The sequence below is a fragment of the Nomascus leucogenys genome, chromosome 6, assembly GCF_006542625.1.
Source record: "Nomascus leucogenys isolate Asia chromosome 6, Asia_NLE_v1, whole genome shotgun sequence".
Classification (NCBI taxonomy): Eukaryota; Metazoa; Chordata; class Mammalia; order Primates; family Hylobatidae; genus Nomascus; species Nomascus leucogenys.
The window spans coordinates 53,200,158-53,221,015 of NC_044386.1; the positions used below are offsets into that span (position 1 = coordinate 53,200,158).

The 20,858-nt window shown below is 35.5% G+C and overlaps 1 protein-coding gene across 3 annotated transcripts in view; it reads left to right on the forward strand.

Annotated features, from left to right (window-relative positions):
- The first annotated feature begins 373 nt into the window (after window positions 1-373).
- MYEF2 (myelin expression factor 2) overlaps window positions 374-20,858 on the forward strand; it is a 43,659-nt gene continuing 23,174 nt past the window's right edge. For all 3 annotated transcript variants that reach the window (XM_003266880.3, XM_004088243.3, XM_030814129.1), the window contains exons 1-9: window positions 374-658; window positions 9,922-10,130; window positions 11,357-11,409; window positions 12,610-12,617; window positions 12,712-12,805; window positions 18,839-19,030; window positions 19,722-19,875; window positions 20,421-20,470; window positions 20,589-20,652. In XM_003266880.3, coding sequence (XP_003266928.1) covers window positions 498-658; window positions 9,922-10,130; window positions 11,357-11,409; window positions 12,610-12,617; window positions 12,712-12,805; window positions 18,839-19,030; window positions 19,722-19,875; window positions 20,421-20,470; window positions 20,589-20,652 — 985 coding nt within the window. In that variant the 5' untranslated portion in view covers window positions 374-497. The remainder of the gene's footprint in view (window positions 659-9,921; window positions 10,131-11,356; window positions 11,410-12,609; window positions 12,618-12,711; window positions 12,806-18,838; window positions 19,031-19,721; window positions 19,876-20,420; window positions 20,471-20,588; window positions 20,653-20,858) is intronic.

Genomic DNA, 20,858 nt, shown 5'->3' on the forward strand with positions numbered 1-20,858 from the left:
TTAATTCAAAGGATTTCTAAAGGGAGTCTGAGGACTTGCAAGAAGTCTTTAAAGATGCAAAGTGGTGTGTTCTTTAACTGTCCCTACCTGGAATGAATTGAACAGTCTGGGTGTTAGGGCTTTGGTGTCTAATCCCGCTTTGCAAGCGAAGACTCCACTGGTGCCAAGCGACAGGCGGGCTGGTGGGCAGACATGGCACCACCACCGGGGGCTTTCGGGACTGGTCCAGCCCTCCCAGGCAGGTGTAGGGCCGACTGCAGCAACGGCGGCCCTGACCCCCGCTCCCATGGCTCTCCTCCCCCCCGCACTCCCACCCCCCGCACCCGGCACACACTATCTCCCAGTCGCCCAGTCTCGACCGGTTCTCGCGAGATCTGGGTTACTGAGCGCTCGGGGCCTTTTCAAATCGGGATCCGTTACCGCTTCCCCGGCAGCCGCCATTGTCGCGCTCGGAGCCCCTCAGCTCAGGCGGCCGAGGCGGAGGCAGCAGCGGCGGGATGGCGGACGCCAACAAGGCCGAGGTGCCCGGGGCCACTGGTGGCGACAGCCCGCACCTGCAGCCCGCGGAGCCGCCGGGCGAGCCGCGGCGAGAGCCGCACCCCCCGGAGGCGGAGAAGCAGCAGTCGCAGCACAGCAGCAGCTCCAATGGCGTTAAAATGTATTGTCTTTTCCTCCGGGAACCGGGGCGAGGTGGGGGGCGGGGAGTCCGCCGGGGGGCCAGAGGCCGGGCTGGGCCTCGATGGGGGACAACCACCCCCAGACCCCGTCCCGCCCTCTGGCCATCGGCTGCCTGAGGAGCAGGTGCAGCTGGGCCGCTCCCAGGCCCTTCCCCGCCCGCCCCAGGCCTGGCCGCCTGCGATCCCGGGAGCCGGGGCTGCGGGCCTGGGGACCAGCGCTCCTCCCTGATTTCTAGCCCGAGACAGCGGACACCCCTCTTCCCTGACTTTGGTTAAAGAATCTTTGAGCAAAGCTCAGCGACTGCCACGGTTTGCAGGAAAATGGTCCCCCTTTAAGGACCAGTAGTTAGTGTTCATCACTAGGGAGTATCTAGGGATGACATCATTGGACATTTCCTCTTAACCACCGAGATCATATTTAAAAGGAATATCCCTGGCTTCTTGCTGAGCTTCACAAGTTTAGTGTTTTCTTGTTTTCTAACGTGTATGTTCATTTTTAAACTGATTTATACCGAGAGGAAGTTTAATAATGTGCTGTTAGACTTTATGTGTTGTGTTACTCTTGAATTGGCTAGACGTACTTTAAAAAGGGAAATGTGCGATGTACGTGGCTTCCTTTCCCACTGGGTAATGTGCGTCAGCTGTGGAGAGTATTTTTTTTTTTAACTCAGTGTATGATTATCTTAAGTTTGGTATAATAGATGGTTAAGATTTTTTTTTCCTAAATGAAGGAAAACTTTTAAGGTCGCAGCTGTCACCAGTGCTTATAAAGAATTTAGTTGACCCCAATCCATAAGAATTTCTGGTTCTAGGGAAATGTTATGCTCCCCTTTGTTCTTGTCCTGTGGGAGGATATGAAGTTAAGCGCTTACTTTCATATGCCTACCTCCTTAAACCTGAGGTTGAAAGTATGTTAATAATTTAGTGAAAACATCCTTTTCCTTCTCTGTTATGCCTCAGAGCAGAAAGCAATAGATACATGCTCACAGTAAAATAGACAAGGGAAAGGTCTTTTCTGACCTTTGTATAAGAATGTTTGAAATGGTATGGTAAGACCTGGACCAGTCTGTGTAAAAGTTGGTGGCAGATAAGATGGGAGTAGCTCTCTCGAGCTCTTTGACACTCTTGCTCTCAAATGAGTTTGAATAGGATCGGCAGCATCTTCTAGGAGAATAGAGGTGCAGGTATAAGAGATTGGAACTTAGTGGATTTTGTTCCTGGATGAAGAATGGTGCACCTCAGTAACTAAGGAACCAGAAAGTGAATGAAGCACTTTCTACCATGCTTGCCAAAATGTGGGCTTTTGGGAATTTGGCATTAAAAATAGAAATGAAAACCGGTTGAATGATAAACTTAAAAATATGTGCTATTCATATGTAAACACGAGTATACATGCCACCTTTTCTCCTGAACAAAAAGTGCAGCCTTGAATTACAGAGAGAAGCCCTCCTATACTTGGGTATGATTAGTGTTGATACAGGGGAAGTTTTGTATCTAAACCTCTATCAGATTCTCTAATCCCTTCTAGTCTCATCGTGATTTAGCAAGACAGGAAAAGAGAACGGAGAAAGGTGGAGAAAGAATCCTTTTCTAATTTAGGAAGAGAAAAATATAAGGTGAAGAAATGCAGAAATATTACTAGTAAATACAGATTATTTCCATATTGCTTATAATTCACCTTTCTCCCCTTCTCTTTTTCCCAGAAGTTGTATCGAGTCCAATTTACTCTCAGGGATTTCTCTTACTGTGTATTCCATAAGAACATATGTGATGGTCCAGCATGAGTCATTCAAACTGAAAAACTAGCGACCTAGTCCTTTTTTTTTTACTTCGTGAACTAGTAGGAGTGGATAACAACCCCAATACATAAACCTTGAATTGATTACTATATGATTTTAATAAAAATAATTCATTGTTGATTACAAAAATTACCATAATATTGCCCCAAATTGTATATTGGTTGGAATTGAACAGAGTACTGCTTGTCATCAGGATTAAAATAATATTTGCTGAGGTTAATCCATAGTTATTGAGGGTGGGAGACCAAATATTTGCTGAGGTTAATCCATAGTTATTGAGGGTGGGAGACCACTATGTCTTATTCTTCTTTGTATTCTTAAGGCCTGGTAAATATTTGTGGAAGAAATGCAGAAGTGAACTTTCATGCTTATGAAACTCATACACAGGAAATTTAGTTTCCATATTCACACCTTTAGAAAAGTTCCGTTTTCCAACTGTAGTCTTCTTTTTTAACACCAAATGGTATACTAGCTCTCCTTTTCTTAAAAATGAATAGGAGGGAAAAGAGAAGTATTATTATAACTTTATTATTCATGTGAAATTAAATATAACTTTGGAGTAGGTAGAGATTGAGAGTTATATTAGGGTACTATAAAATATTAAGCATTGGAGCAAGGTAATGTGTTCTTCAGTTGAGTGATTTTTATTAGGAATAAAGACTAGAACTGTTTCCCCCAGCTTTATTGAGGTAAATTGACAAAAATTGTATATTTTGAAGTGTACAATGTGATGTTTTGGTATACAAATAAATTGTGAAATGATTACCGCAATCAAGCTAATTAATGTATCTGTTACCTCACATAATTACCATATTTTTTGGTGTTGAAAATACTTAAGATCTACTCTTTAAGCAAATTTCAAGTATACAGTAAATAATTATAGTCACTATATTGTACCTTAGATCTACAGAACTTACTCATCCTATAACTGAAAGTTTGTGCCCTTCGAACATTTCCCCATCCCCTGCTGCCCTCCACCTCTGGTAAACACCCTTCTACTCTCTGCTTCTGAGTTTGACTTTTTTTAGAGTCTGTGTGTAAGTGAGATCATGCAGTATTTGTCTTTCTGAGTCTGGCTTTTTTCACATAGCATAATGTCCTCCTGGTTTATCTCTGTTGTTGCAAATGGCAAGGTTTTGTTCTTTTTATAAGGCTGAATAATAATATTCCAGTGTGGATGTGTTGTGTAAACACAAAATATAATATATATCATGTTTCCTTTAACCATTTATCTGTCAATGGACACTTAAGTCGTTTCCATATCTTGGGTATTGTGGACGATGCAGTGAACATGGGAGTGCGGATATCTCTTTGAGATAGTGATTTCATTTTCCTTGGATGTATACCCAGAAGTGGCATTGATGAATCATGTGGTAGTTCTGTTTTTAATTTTTTGGGGACCCCTGATGCTGTTTTCCATAATGGCTGTACCAATATATATTCCCACCAGCAGTATCTAAGGGTTCTTTCTCCACATCCTCAGCAGCAGTTGCTATCTTTTGACTTTTTGGTAAATCATCCTAACAGGTATGAAGTGATATTGCAGTGTGGTTTTGAGTTGTATTTCCCTGATGATAGTGATATTGAGCACCTTTTCATATACCTTTTGGCCATTGGTGTGTCTTCTTTGGAAAAATATCTATTCGGATCCTTTTCTCATTTTTTAATTGGGTTGCTATTGAGTTGTATGAGTTCCGTATACATTTTTTAAATTAATCCCTTATTGGATATATGGTTTGCAAATGTTTTCTCTCATTTCTTAGGTTGCCTTTTTATTTTGTTGATTGTTTCCTTTGCTGTGCAATAACTTTTTACTTTGATGTTGTCCCATTTGTTTGCTTTTGTTTGTGTTGTCTGTGCTTTTGGTGTCATATCAAAAAAAAAAAAATCATTGCCAAGGCCAAGGTCATGGAGCTTTTGTGTTTTCTTCTAGGAATTACAGGGTTTTAGGTGTTATGTTTTAAGTTTTTAATCCATTTTCATTTTGTTTTGTATGTGGATATCTAGTTTTCCCAATACCATTTTTTGAAGAGACTGTCCTTTCACCATTGTATATTTTTAGTGCCTTTGCCAAGGATTAGTTTACTATATACTTGGGGATGTATTTTTGAGTGTTCCGTTATGCTCCATTGGTCTGTGTGTCTGTTTTGGGCCAGTACCATATTGTTTTGATTACTATAGATTTGTAATATAACTTGAATCAGGTAGTGTGATACTTTTAGCTTTTTCTTCTTGTTCAAGATTGCTTTAGCCATTTGAGATCTTTTATGGTTCATACAGATTTCAGGAATTTTTCCATTTCTGTGAAAAACGCTGTTAGAATTTTGATGGAGATCACATTGAATTTATAGGTCATTTTGGGTAGGAAGGACATTTTGGCAATATTAATTCCTCTCATCTGTGAACATGGAATATCTTTCATTTGTATTATTTTCAATTTCTTTTATCATTGTTTGATAGTTTTTCAGTGTATAGCTCTTTAGCTTTCTTGGTTAAATTTATTTCTAGGTATTTTATTCTTTCTGATGCTATTTTAAATGAGATTGTGTTCTTAATTAATTTTTTGGATAGTTCATTATTATTACTGTGTACATATGCAATGGATTTTTGAATGTTGACTTTGTATCCTATAACTTTACTGAATTTGTTTTAATAGATTTTTTTGGTGGTGTCTTTAAAATTTTCTCTGAATAATTTTCTATATAAGATCACATCTTCTGAAAACAGAGATAATTTTACTTCTTTCTCTCCTATTTGGCTGCCTTTTATGTCTTTTATTTGCCTAATTGCTCTGGCTGTGACTTTCAGTACAATGTTGAATAGAAGTGTTGAGCATGGGCATCTTCTCTTTTTCCTGCTCTTAGAGGTAAAACCTTCAAATTTTCACTGTTGAGTATGACATTAGCTATGGGGTTGTCATATACGACCTTTATTGTGTTGAGGAACATTCCTTATATACTAAATTTGTTGAGAGTGTTTATCTTGAAAGGATGTTGAGTTTTGTCAAATGCTTTTTCTGGATCTATTGAGATGATCTTTGATTTTAAAAAAATCCTTCATTCTGTTAATGTGGTGTATAACATTTATTGATTTATGTATGTCATCCTTGCATCCCTGGGATAGATACCATTTGATTATGGTGCATGATCCTTTTAATGTGCTGTTGAATTAAATTTGCTAGTATTTTGTTGAGAATTTTTACATCTGTGTTCATCAGGGATATTGCTGTAATTTTCTTTTCTTGTAGGATCCTTGTCTTGCATTGTTATCAGGGTAATCTTGGCCTTATAAAATGATTTGAAAGCGTTTCCTCATGTTCAGTTTTTTGGAAGAGTTTGAGAAGGATTGGTATTAGTTCTTAAATGTTTGATAGAATTTACCAGTGAAGCTATCACGTCCTGGGCTTTTCTTTCTTAGGAGATTTTTGATTACTGACTCCATCTCCCTTGTTATTGGACAGTTCAGATTTTCTAATTTTTCATGATTCAGCCTTGGTGAGTTGTATATTTCCAGGAATTTATTAATTTCTTCTAAGTTATCCAATTTGTTGGTATATAATTGTTAATAGTAGTTTCTTATAATTCTCTGTATTTGTGTGGTATCTGTTATAATGTCTCCTCTCTGATTTCTTTATATATTTTTATATTTTTTCCTCTTTGATTTCTGATTGTTTTTTCCCCCTTAATCTAGCTTAATCTTTGTCAGTTTTGCTTATCTTTCAAAAACCAACTTTTAGTTTTATTGATCTTTTCTATTGTTTTTCTAGTATATTTCATTTATTTTTGCCTTGATTTTTGTTATTTTCTTCTTTCTACTAACTTTGGACTTAGCTCTTTTTTCTAGTTCCTTGAGGTGTAAAGTTAGGTTGTTGGAGATCTTTATTCTTTCTTTTTTTTTTGAGACGGGTTCTTGATCTCGGCTCACTGCAACCTCTGCCTCCTGGGTTCAGGTGAATCTCCTGCCTCAGCCTCCCGAGCAGCTGGGATTACAGGCATGCATCACTACGCCTGGCTAATTTTTGTATTTTTGGTAGAGACAGGGTTTCACCATGTTGGCCAGGCTCATCTCAAACTCCTAACCTCAAGTGATCCACCTGCCTTGGCCTCCCAAAGTGCTGGGATTACAGGTGTGAGCCACTGCACCTGTCCTGGAGGTCGTTTTTCTTAATGTAGGCATTTATTGCTCTGAACTGCCCTCTGGTAGTTTTCCTCTGGAACTGGGATTAGTATTGGATCTCATACTACACCGTTATACTTTTAAAATCACACATTAAAACTATGTTTCTTCTTTTGGTGTTGGAGGTTGATTTTTTTCAGAAATTTGTGTTATAATTTAGATACGCATAGTTCAATTTTAAGAATAGATAACATTTTTATGACTATTTTAGAGGTTTTATTTTAAGTACATTGTGGGAGTTGTTGTCTAAGTGAACAGTTTGGGAATTTAGTACATTGAATTCTGGATGTAGTACCAATATTTTGGAATTATGTAGCATCATTTCCTTAAGAGTTTTCACATATATTTTTGCCTTCTCTTCCAAAGTATTCATGACGTGGAAATAGTTCAGAAATTATATAATTATGGCTCAGTTTCTTAATAATTAAATCATCCCTGTAGCCTCTAAACTGTTACGCCTTTTATAGATTTTTTTTCTTTTTTTGTTATACACTGGGAAGAAACTTAAGATAAATTTTAATTCATACATCGTAGATGAGCAGTTTAGCAGTATTTTTAAGATGCTTCTTATTGGGGAAAATGAAGAAATTACTTTCTCTGATCATCTCTGAGTAAATATTTTAAATAAGATATTGTATATAATGTTAATGTTTTTAATGGAATTTTCAGATTGTTGTAAGCAAATATTTAATCTATGTAACCCCACCCAAGTCAAGAATAGAACATTGTTAAGTACTTCAGAACTTTATGTAATTTCACAATTGGTTTAATCCAGGAAGAAAATAGGCAGGGGAAGGGGTATTAATCTAGAGACTATATAGATATCTGCTTACTGAATAGAGTCTTAGTTACTTTACAAACATTCATTGAATTCATCTAAGCCTATTATGTAAACAGGCCCTTTGGGAATTGAAAAGAAAGGTTTGTTCTTCTATCTGCGGTACCCAGAAACCAGAGAAAAGGCCTTTGTGCCTTTTGGCTGCTTGCTGCCATTTTCAAAAGTGTCACTCTGTTCAGACAGGTAGGTACTTTCTAGATTTAGACAGTTGGGAAGACTCCCTGCTAGGCCATGCCATTTCTGATGAAGGAATATGTTTGATAGTGAAGATGTCCCTTTCAAGGTCTAAAAAAAATGGCAAAGCAAGTTTGGTCCAAATGTCTCTTTCTTTATTCTAGCAGTTTTTCTGGCAACATCTGTGCTCAGATGAGTATGGATTTTTAATTGACTGTTAATTCATTAAAAAATTACAGCACAATGTTATATGCAGTCACCGTGCGAGGTGCTGCTGATACCAAAGTAGATAGTTTTTGTTCTCATAGATGCCAAAGCAGATAGTTTTTGTTCTCATAGAGTTTACATACTATATTTATGGCTGTTACCTACAAAGAAGAGTAGTGTTCAAGAAGCTCTGCATATTGTGTAACAAATGACTGCAGTTAGAGGTGTGTGGTGCATTGCAATGTAGGGATCACCAGAATTGTTGGGCTTAGAAGATAATTTAGAGCCTGGCTCATGAAACTTGGTTTGTTGTCAGAATAATCCAGAAAGCTTTAAAAAAATTTAGATTCCTGGGTGTCATCCACAGAGATATTATTAGTAATGTTTGTGAAAAATTGCTTTAAAATTGAAGTTTTGTTATTAAAATAGTTTTAAATTGACTAGAGCACTTATTTAAGTAAGAAATCTATTGGCCGGGCATGGTGGCTCACACCTGTAATCCCAGCACTTTGGGAGGCCGAGGCAGGTGGATCACCTGAGGTCAGGAGTTTGAGACCAGCCTGGCCCACATGGTGAAACCCCGTGTCTCTACTAAAAATACAAAAATTAGCTGGGTGTGGTGGCAGGCACCTGTAATTCCAGCTACTTGGGAGGCTGAGGAAGGAGAATTCCTTGAACCCAGGAGGTGGAGATTGCAGTGAGCTGAGATCTTGCCACTGTACTCCAGCCTGGGTGACAGAATGAGACTCTGTCTCAAAAAACAACAACAACAACAAAAAACCAACAAAAAAACCCTATTGTTTGTTCTGTAAAAAAGACTTGTTTTGAAAAGTAAATTGCATTTTAAAATAGAAATCCAAATTTTTAACTGTAGGGTTTAAGTGTACGCCTACATCTTTTGGATGGTTGGCATATGACATCATAGAGTTGCATTGTGATTACGGTGTTATAAATTACTTTTTTTTCTAGTTAAGGCCTCATTAAAAATCAGGTTTGGCTGGGTGTGGTGGCTCACGCCTGTAATCCCAGCACTTTTGGAGGCAAGGCGGGTGGATCACGAGGTCAGGAGTTCAAGATCAGCTTGGCCAAGATGATGAAACCCCGTCTCTACTGAAAATACAAAAAATTAGCTGGGCATGGTGGTGGGCACCTGTAATCCCAGCTGCTCAGGAGGCTGAGGCAGAGAATTGCTTGGACCTGGGAGGTGGAGGTTGCAGTGAGTTGAGATCGTGCCACTGCACTCCAGCCTGGGCGACAGAGCGAAACTCCATCTCAAAAAAAAAAAAAAAAAAATCAGGTTTATGAAATTTTGGCTTATGTTGCTTTTATGTACTGCATCTGTCCTACATTACCCATTGTAGGTAATATTAATGAAACTGCATAATTTGATGAAGTACCCTATTCTAGTTTATAGGGTAATTTGTAACATAAAATATTAGGATACTTTATAAGTTTTCTGTGTTGATCAAAATTGGGAATAGAAGAATGTTTGAGAGTCTTAATGTGAGTATATACATAAATAGATGTGGATTTATAGACATAACTTTGTATTTTAATTATGCTTCTAATTAAGGGAGGAGAAAGTTCTGAGAAGAAACTATTAACCTTTAAGAGATGAACTTTTTCAGAGTAACATTGTGTTAGTTTTTATAAAAGTTTTTAATGATGCCCGGAAAGTTAATTCTCCATCAAAGATGGCAGTTTTAGATACCTCAGAAGTAAAATTATCTGTTCTCCCCTCTGTTCCAGTCTAATAGCATTTATTAATTAAGTAGTGTGATGGGAAAAACTGGGTGATTGTTTGGATGCTTACAACTATTTAATGTGGGAAAAAAATGAGGACTGTTAAATGAGAAGCCAAACTCTTGCTCTGAGATAGCATTGGGTAATTTCAAAACTCTCAGGCTGATTCTCCAGCTACTTTGCTGAGGTCTAGCTTAGTGGAGAGTTTTGCGAGGTGATAAATATGAAATACTTATTTAATATAGACTTCCATTCTTATATACACAACTGAGGGTTTTTGTTTGTTTGACTTTTTTTTAATTCACAGGGAGAATGATGAATCAGCGAAAGAAGAGAAATCTGACTTAAAGGAAAAATCTACAGGAAGTAAGAAGGCCAATAGATTTCATCCTTATTCAAAAGACAAGAATTCGGGCACTGGAGAAAAGAAGGGTCCAAATCGTAACAGAGTTTTCATTAGCAACATCCCATATGACATGAAATGGCAAGCTATTAAAGATCTAATGAGAGAGAAAGGTAACTATCTCTGAAATAAGCCACTGTTGGATAATCTTCATATAGGCAGGGAGGGAACTACACAAACATTTTTATTCCTCTGAGCCACACAGACTCAAAAAATTGATTTTTATTTCTTGACATGTGAATTAATCTTTTCCTCTTCTTTCACTTGACACAATTTCATTACAAGGTAGTATGGATATTTTTCTTTTTGCCATTTTAGTGGGATAGTAGCGAGCCAGCATATGCATGCCACCAAGAATTTTGTTAAAGTGATTGCTTTGTCTAGTTGAAGTTTTTATAGATTTTAAAAGGGCTATTGCATTAGTTAAGCAATACATTTAGTGTGTTAAAGAATGAATAATAAGGTCTGATTATTTATTTTTTTTCCAAAAGCTGTTTTGTTATTATCTTGGTGGAGTCTGGAATCTGGCTGTGGAATTTATTTTGTTTGCATTGTCATGACTGCCATGATGCTGTCTTTGCAGTTCTAAATTAAAATTGCATTACTGCTGTTGCAGTTTTGTTTTCAGAATAATCTGAAAACCTTCATCTTATATACATGGTTGGTTTTGGGGAAAAATAATTTTAATACTTGATCTTGTAAAAGTTAGTTTTGTTATCTCTTGAAAAATTGAGTTTCAACAGTCCTGCAAACTATGTACTTGGCTTTGAGGCTGATCTCTTCTAATAAATTTTTTTAAAAATTGCATTGGTGTATCTGTTGTAAGGTGACAACTATTTGATTGGTTTTATTCATTGACTTTATTTAGAAAGTGTGTGGCTTGCTGTGAAGCATGATTTGTAAATTTAGTTTACTGATGGCAAACATGATTGAAGACATTCAGGTAGAAAGTCACCTTAAAACAGCTGTTGTGTGTAGGCTGACCAAAGTTATTTGAAAAGTGCTAATGTTGATGTTTTTTAATATGATAGGTTAAGGGACCATTTGTATGTATATGTGCATTTGTTCACCAACTATATCATGCTGGCCAAAATATGATCTGTAGTATGAATTAGGTTAATATGGTTGTTAGCTTTTTTTAGAGAATGTGGATGATGTACATTTCTGAAAATTAGTTAAATTTACATAGCCATTGATAGGAGGTATGTTGGTCTGGTTTTGATTGTTGGTGAATAATAGGTGCTTCTCTGTAGAGTTGTGCACAGGTGTGCAGTAAAGCAAGATACTGGTGTTTAAATGTATTGTTTCTTGGTATCTTCCTTTTGTATGTCTTATGTAGTTGGTGAGGTTACATACGTGGAGCTCTTTAAGGATGCGGAAGGAAAATCAAGGGTAAGTGATGTGGGCAATAATCTGCTTGAGGTTTAAAAGTTCCTCAGCAGCTTACTTTTTGTATAATACTTGTACCAGTTTTTGGAAACTTAAGTTTCATTTTGTTTTACTTTATTATGCAAGATTTGAGGCTCTATACCAGCAAGTCTGACACTTATACAAACCTAGCTTCCTGGAAGGGATGGGTTTTGTAAACACTCAAAAGGGGCATTCACTTTTCCAATGCTCTAAGGTAATACTTCTTCTTAGCCAATAAGATTTTAGCATAGGATTTTTTTTTTGTTGTATTTTGATGTCTTCAAGGATACTTTAAAAGTTACTGAATTGATAATATTCCTGAGTTTTTTGAGGGGACTATAGCTTAAAGGTGTTAGTTCAGAATGTATTTTTGAAATTTTACTGAAAAGCTAAATTTGGTAGCCTGCGTGCTCTGACCAATTGGTATGAATGACATTTACGATTATATTGACATAGAAGGAATTGGTTGATAGTATATTTTGATTTTTAGCAATAAGAGTGCAGTATACTGAAGAATACAATGGAAAACTCTTAGCAATGTTTAATAATGTTAGTAAAACTAGTTGGGTGCATGATGAATAAAAATTTTGTCATTACATTCAAATGGGACTTTGAATGGCAATCACAGGGAATTATTTTTTAAAATAACTCTCCAAATTAATTTATTATTAGTTTATAGGTGATTTTTACATACTTCCAACTGGGTGCTGTTAAATGTGCAGCCAGTTTTAATCTAATAGATAACTTGTTACAAATAAAATTAATATTTATTCACTATTTGATTTTAATAGAGTTGAAAAATATGCCGTAGACAATACATCTTTTGAAAATATTTGTAACTATAGAAGGATAGATCTGTTGGAGACTTATTTCCTTGAATTCCTGTTGATTTAATTTGTGCAGTAATGTTAGTTTTAACTTAATGAAAGTCACCTAAAAGTAAAAAATGTGCTCCAAGCTTGTTACATGTTAGATTCTACTATCTTTAATAGACATATTTAAAAATTTAGGGAAAATTTGTGGTTACTTGCCTGTTATGTTCTGGAGGTATAAAAGATGAAGTGATTCTACCATATTATTAATTGCCTTAATGATTGAAATGTTAGAACTGATTATTAACTTCATGTACTGATCTAAAACTTTTTTTCTTTTGCATATTTTGACAAATCTACCTGGATATAGGGTTGTGGGTAAGAAATTTTTTCTTTAAGTATCTTAAGTCAAATTAAACTTGGGAAAAAAATTAGCACATAAACATTTCCTATAAATTTTTTCCCTATTAAGTGTGGTTGAATTCAAAGATGAAGAATTTGTAAAGAAAGCCCTAGAAACTATGAACAAATATGATCTTAGTGGAAGACCCCTCAATATTAAAGAGGTAAGATTTCTTATATTTAGAATTTAAACATTTGACTATAAAGACATGTTTTCCTTGGATTTTCAGTTTGGTAATATATTTGCCTGACTACAACTTTTTTTAAAGCATAGGTGTTTATTAAAGCATTATGTATTGATGATAGTTTTACTTGTACATGATTTTATATTTGCTATATACTTGATTTGTTCCAAGTTGTTAAAAATAAAAGCACATAATTTTTAAAAATTTGAGGACCTAGAAATTCAGAGGGGATAAACTTTAGGTGCTGAATTTATTTGGTACGGACATTTTCAATTTTTAGATTTTGTTATTTGAGAAATATAATATCCTTGTAATTGATAATTAAAGGTCACTTAATAATGCAAATATGTTATGGATTTGGATAAAATTGATATCCACTTTTTATCAGAGTTACTTGGAAACTGTACTAGATTAAATTTAAGAAAAAATTATAACTCTATTAGTGAAATTTATGACTAGAAGTTGGAATCCCCTAAAATGGAAATGTCCTCTTTGTACAAAATTGTAGCAGTGTAAATAGGTTGACAAAAAATGACTAGAAGATAACAACAGAATATTGACAGTTTAACCTTGAGAATGATTGGCTTGAATAGCAGTCATCTTCATAGGTTCCTTTATTTTATATTGTTAATCTTAATAGTTTGATTACAGACCTGTTACGTACATATACTTGCTAAAGTCTGTGTTAAAAGAGATAAATAGTGTAACTTTGGGACCCTGAAGATTTTGTACTAATACTGATGCTAATCATTGGTTGTAGAGTAGTACTGTCAACCATGGCATTTAATAGTATAGTAATGATTTGATTCCTGGCTTCATCACTTTCTAGTGGGTGTCTAGACATGCTACTTAATTTCTCCAAACTGAAGTAATTGTAGTAGTACTACTGATAATAGAGGCATACCTTGGAGCTATTGTAGGTTTGGTTCCAGACTACTGCAATAAAGCAAATATAACAATAAAGTGTGTCACATGTATGTTTTGGTTTTGCAGTACACATAAAAGTTATGTTTATACTATATTCTGTTTAAAGTGTGCAATGGCATTATGTCTAAAAGCACAATGTACATGCTTTAATTTAAAAATACTTTCTTGCTGAAAATGCTAGTGGTCATTTGAACTTCCAGTGTAATGCTTTTGCTGGTGGAGAGTCTTGCCTCAGTGCGGATGGCTGCTGACTGATCAGAGTGGTGGTTACTAAAGTTTGGGGTGGCTGTCGCAATTTCTTAAATTAACAACAATGAAGTTTGCTGTATCAATTGAGTCTTCCTTTCATAATAATTTCTCTGAAGCATGTGATGTTGTTTGATAGCATTTTACCTACGGTAGAACTTCCTTCAAAATTGAAGTCACTCCTCTCAAACCTGCTGCTGCTTTATCCATTAAATTTATGTAATATTCTAAATCCTTTGTTGTCATTTCAACAGTGTTCATAGCATATTCACCAGGTGTAGATTCCATCTCAAGAAGTGACTTTCTTTGCTCATACAAGAAGCAACTCCTAATTTGTTTAGGTTTTATCATGAGTTTGCAGCAATTTAGTCACATCTTCAGGATCCACTTCTAATTCTAGTTTTCTTGCTCTTTCCATCACATCTTCAGTTATGTCCACCATTTAAGTCTTGAAGCCTTCAAAGTCATCCATTAAGATTAGAATCCATTTAATTCCAAACTCCTGTTAATATCGATATTTTGACCTTATGAATCACAGATGTTCTTAATGACATCTAGAATGGTACATTCTTTCCAGAAGGTTTTTAATTTACTTTGCCCAGATCTATCAGAGGAATCACTGTCTATGACAGCAATAGCCTTACGTAAGAAATTGTATTTCTTAAATAATCAGACTTGAAAGTTAAAATTATTTCTTGATTCATGGGTTACAGAATGGATATTGTGTTAATAGACCTGCAAACAACATTAGTCTTCTTGTATATCTTCTTTAGTGCTCTTGGTGACAAGTGCATTGTCAATGAGCAGTAATATTTTGAAAGGATTTTTTTTTTTGAGCAAGAGGCCTCAACAGTGGGCTTAAGATATTCAGCAAACTATTCTTAAAGAGATGTGCCTCCATCCAGGCTTTGTTATTTCATTTATAGAGCACAGGCAGAGTAGATTTAGCCTAATTATTAAGGGCCCTAGGATTTTCAGAATGGTAAATGAGCATTGGCTTCAAGTCAATTTAAGGTTACCAGTTGCATTAGCCCCTAATAAAAGAGTCAATGTGTCCTTTGAAGCTTCGAAGCCAAACACTGACTTCTCCCTTCTAACTCTGAAAGTCCTCGATGTCATCTTCTTTCTATAGAAGACTGTTTTATCTACACTGAAAATCTATTGTTTAGTGTAGCCATCTCATCAATGATCTTAGCTAGGTCTTCTGGATAACTTGCTGTAGTTTCTACATCAGCACTTGCTGCTTCACTTGCACTTTTATGTTATAGAGATGGCTTCTTTCCTTAAATCTCATGAACCAGCTTCAAACTTTTCTTCTGCAGCTTTCTCACCTCTCAGCCTTCATAGAATTGAAGAGAGTTAAGGCCTTACTCTGGATTAGGCTTTGGCTTAAGGGAATGATGAGGCTGCTTTGATCTTCTGTTCAAACCACTGAAACTTTCAGACCACTGAAGTGTTACAAGCACAAACAAGTGAAATACCTTAATAGTTCAAGAAGCATCTTCTCTGTTGTGTTATCCTTCTTCCCCAAAGGTAACCGGTATCTTAAATTTTGTGTTTTTACCTGTTTTTGAAACAGCATTAAGGCTGTTTCACTTTCTCATCATTTGTGTGTTCACTGGAGTAGCACTTTAAGTTTCCTTCAGGAACTTTGATTCAGGAGGCCCGGCTTTTCACCTGTCTGAACTTTTGACATGCCTTCCTCACTAAGCTTAATCATGTCTAGCTTTTGATTTAAAGTGAGAGACTTGCAACTCTTTCTTTTACTTGAACACTTAGAAGCCATTTTAGGGTTATTAACTGACCTAATTTCAATATTATTGTGTCTTGGAATAGGGAGGCCTGAGGCGACGGAGAGAGATGGGGAACGGCTGGTCGGTGGAGCAGTCAGAACATTTATTGATTAAGTTCGCTGTTTTATTTGGGCACAGTTGATGGTGCCCCAAAACAATTAAAACATCAAAGATCACTGATCACAGATCACCATAACAGATAATAATGAAGAAGGTTGAGATATTGCATGAATTACCAAAATGTGATACGGAGACACAAAGTGAGCACATGTTGGGAAAATGGTGCTGATAGACTTGCTGGACATGGGGTTGTCACAGACCTTCAATTTGCAAAAAGTGCGATATCTGAAAAGCACAGTAAAGTGAAGCACAATGAAATGAAATGTGCTTTTATTTACCTCATAGGATTTTTAAGAGGATTTAATGAGATACATGGTAAAGAACTTATGTTCTGGCATCAGAGAACCTCTCTAACTCAGGGCAAATTGCTTAAACTTTCTCCTTTGTTTTCATAATTACCAAGATGGGAGTAATGATAGCACCTACCTCATAGTGCTATCAGGACTCGAAGAGTTAATATATGTAAACCATTTAGTGTTGGCTGTTTATTATGCTTCTGATATTACCATTGTACAAAGCACTAAGCACAGTGCTCAAAATATTTTAGCTACGTAATAAATGTTAGCTGTAGTAATGATGATTGTTATTCCTGTCCAAGAGTCTCTTGTTCCTGAGGGTGAGATAATAGCTTGAAATCAAAGGCCATGCTACCAACATGTAACATGTATCCCAGATACCTTTATTTGAGTTTGCTTCCAAATTATTCTAGTCCTGTTTGAGTCTGGGGTTTATAATTAAAAATGTTATTAACAGGAATGTATAGAATTAGCAGAGAAAATTTTGACTGTTGTGGTTTGTGTCAGCCAATTATTTGGTGATTTTTATGCATAAGCCAGGGCCAGTGCTTCAGAAATATATTGGTATCTTAATTTTCTTTAAATTACAATAATCAGAATGATTATTTTGAGGATTATATCAGGTTGGTGCAAAAGTAAATGCATTTTTTGCCTTTAAAAAAAGCTTTGGATTAAAATAGTGGCAAAAACTGCATTTACTTTTGCGCCAACCTGACAATTTTCTGTTTTATGTTTTCTGTTTCTCTTCAAAGGACAAGTACTACAGATTCTTAGTGTCTTTTTCTTTTATTGGACAAAAAAGTTTATTGGATGCTAAATATCAAAGCCATGTTATTGTGTTCTTTTAAGTTTCAGCAAATTGTAGATCCTCAGTAATATTTCAGAGACCCTGGAGTTATATAATCGAAGTTGAAAGAGGATGCCGCCATTTTTAACCTTTTTAAGAGAAAAAAAAAGTCTAAATTTGGCCTAGCTAAATGATGAGGGATTTATTCAGTTGACTTCTTTGAATTAATGTCACTTTGGCAGTCCCTTTCCTGGGATATCTAATTTATAGAGGGGTGGATGGAATGAATGCTTAGAACTGCTACTGAGGAAAGTCTAAGGAAGGTGTATTCCCAATGTTCCTTAACAGTCTTTAGAATTACATTTTTTTCATTTAATTAAATGCAGAATAGTAGCAGTTATAAACTGCTACTGTAGGCCCTCCAAAAGCAATGGCAGTCAGTAACCAGTGGGCTGACAGCAAGGGGAAAAGAAGAGTAAAAGTCATGTTATGTAGTAGGTGGTTTGTTTTATATAAATTTTATTTTATATATGTTTTATATATGTATGCATGTATTGTATGTGTATATATTTCTGTCATATATATGTATATAAAAGACACATCAACACAGCAATACATCTTGTTAATGTTATAAGCACAAACAACCGAAATAGCTTACTATACTAGTTCAGGAAACATCTTCTCTTCTGAGTTATCTTTCTTCCCCATAGGTAGCCACTATGCTAAATTTCGTATTTTTACCTCTTTTTGAATCCTCAGGCCTGAAGAATTTATTATTTATTAACTTATATGTTTTGAAGCATTCTTTGATACATTTTTTTTTCTTTTGTAATAGTTTTATTATTTCATTTACGTTTTCACCTTTTATTCTCCAGCCATCCTAGAGAATTTATTAAAGTCACCCAACTTTCTTTTTATTAGTACTGTATTCCCAGACTGAGGCCAGCAAAGTAGATTCGATGGTTACCTTTACACTTCATCTTAGCCTAAAGATGGAGAAGTGATGATGGTGATTACCTTTAACATAGTCATTTGGCATTGCAGATGATAGTCTATCAATGTGTTTATGTGGTTTTTGTTTATTTATTTTTGTTTTTTAGTATTCCACCTAGTGGAATGAGTGAGAAGTACATTTATGTTTGTGTGCGTGTGTGTGTGTGTGTGTGTGTGTGTGTTTGGTTTTGTTTAAAGATAGGGTGTTTCTCTTAAAAAATTAATGAACCTAACAAAAAAACAATGTTTAATATCATTTCTTACTTGGACACTTAGCCCTCCTCTATCTCTCCCCTCCTCCATCTCAGATTATAATCATTGTTGAAGAAGGTAAGAGTTTAGAAGGTGGGTAATTGTATTTTGTTCAGGAATAAAATTTACAGATTACAATCGGCCATCCTATCCTCTATCCCAATATTTGGGTTTTATAACAGTCTGTTCCACTATTGAAAAGCTTTGAATTTGGCATTCCATTGGGCATCCAATAGTGAGAATTCACCATTCCTACATTTTGGTAAGAAAAGTCACAGTGAGTACTTCACTCTTCTTTGAGTTATGTGTATGTATATATGTACCCTAGTGTGAGAGAAAAATTAAACTAATTTCAAGTTCTTAAGTGGCTTTAGTGATCGGAAAAAATATTTAACTGACATCTCTGGAGGCTGAAATCTTTTGTCTATCCACAGGTTTTTATGGGACTCAATTCTCTAGATGAGAAAAAAGCTCACTCTCAAGAGGGTCAATAATTTGAGCCAGACGGGATAGCTACTGTAGAATTTTAAGTTGTTATTTTAATTATGTAGAATTACTGATGTATTTAGCAGAATTTAACATTCAATGTGTGTTACAGGATCCTGATGGAGAAAATGCTCGTAGGGCATTGCAGCGAACAGGAGGATCATTTCCAGGAGGACATGTCCCTGATATGGGATCAGGGTTGATGAATTTACCACCTTCCATTCTCAACAATCCAAACATTCCTCCTGAAGTCATCAGTAATTTGCAGGCCGGTAGACTTGGTTCCACAATTTTTGTTGCCAATGTAAGTTCAAGCTTTAGTCTAAAATTTGTCATTCAGATAGATAATTAGATAATTTGATTAAATGAATGAGTTATAGGTTTATAGAACATTTTGCTTATTTTTAACTAAAGTAAGTGAAACAGTAATTATTGTAAACTCAAAATCAATTGACATAGACATACGTATATATATATACACACACACAGACACACACAAGGTTAGAGTTTAAATACAACTATTTGGATTTTTTAAACATGGAACTGTACAGTTTATACACATTCAAGCAGTTCTTGAGATTATGTGTGTTTTGGTTTATATTGGTAAATTTATTTCTTTTTTGTAGCTTTGATATTTGTGAATATGCATGCCATAGTTGGTTTGTCATTTGTTCTAAGCATTTGAAAGTCAGTGAAAACAATACTTTTCAAAATCTGGATTTCTCTTGGTAAAAATAGATATGCAAGTTTCAAACGTACAAAACAGGTTTGAGCAGTTGAGAGATGATTTTGGAAATTAAAAATAAGGATAAGGAACAATGTAGCTTAAATGATTTTAAACAACTGAAGATGTTTTTAAGTTTGACATTATCAATATATTGTTGAACTAGAATTATAGTTCTTTATGGTTTTAAGATTTAGAAAAGATTCTTTTGTATTTACAGTTGGGGAGATGGATTTATTAGGTATGTAACTTTATAAAATTTCATATTAAGCTTGACTTCAAAGTTGGTTGGAAGAAGCTAAAGGAAGTGTTCAGCATAGCTGGAACTGTGAAGCGGGCAGATATTAAAGAAGACAAAGATGGCAAGAGCAGAGGAATGGGCACTGTCACTTTTGAGCAAGCAATTGAAGCAGTTCAAGCAATTTGTATCCTGATTTACATTTCAGCATTGTTTATGAGGTTGAAGAAGCATAATACCACCTTTTTTTGGTGGAGGGTAATTGAATTTAAGGTTGCCTGGCTTAGAGATGTGTGTTAGACTTTAGTCTCCAGCAAATAAAACCCTTACTAGGTCCAGGTATTAAAGTCACTCTTAAAACTTGAATTGGCCATATTGTACAGGGCTGGTATGAAGTTTTTTCTTTTCTCTCTTCCTACCACAATTAATTGTATACATGCATTTAACAATTGTGTAATCCATTGTATATTAATGCAGTTACTTTAAGTGAAGCCTTACAAGTTTACTTTTTTCAATGGTTGAATTAAAAATACATCTTATTGATGAAATAAAACCATAAAGCAAAGAATTGAATATTTATTTGAGTATATGAAAGTGGCTAATACCAATAAGTATTGAAGATGTTAATTAAAATATCAGAGATAGTTGGCCGCTAAGATTATTAAAAATTAGTTTGTGTTCTGTTATGATTTTATAGTTATCTTAACTGACTTTCCTTGACTGAACCAACAGCTATGTTCAATGGGCAGTTTTTATTTGATAGACCTATGCATGTGAAAATGGTGAGTTCCTGTATATCACTTCAACTTCCAACCTCTTCAAATCTTTTATTGGCTCTCTTCTACATTACAGTTCTTTGTGGTAATATGTTAACCATATTATAAACTGTCTTGCAATTAGGATGACAAGTCTGTTCCTCACGAAGAGTACCGTTCACATGATGGTAAAACACCACAATTACCACGTAAGTAAAAGCTATTATGAGAAACAACCTAGGCTTTTTTTGGTTTGTTTTATTATGTGCTAAGCAAAACTTTGTTTTTGTGCCTACATCCTAGTTTCTCACAATTTGGGATTAGTTTGGAGTTATGAAGATAGTTTGGCGCTATTGATTAGGAAGACTGAGAAGATAAGTGTTACGTGCCATTTTGTTTTTCTTTTTGGTAACTT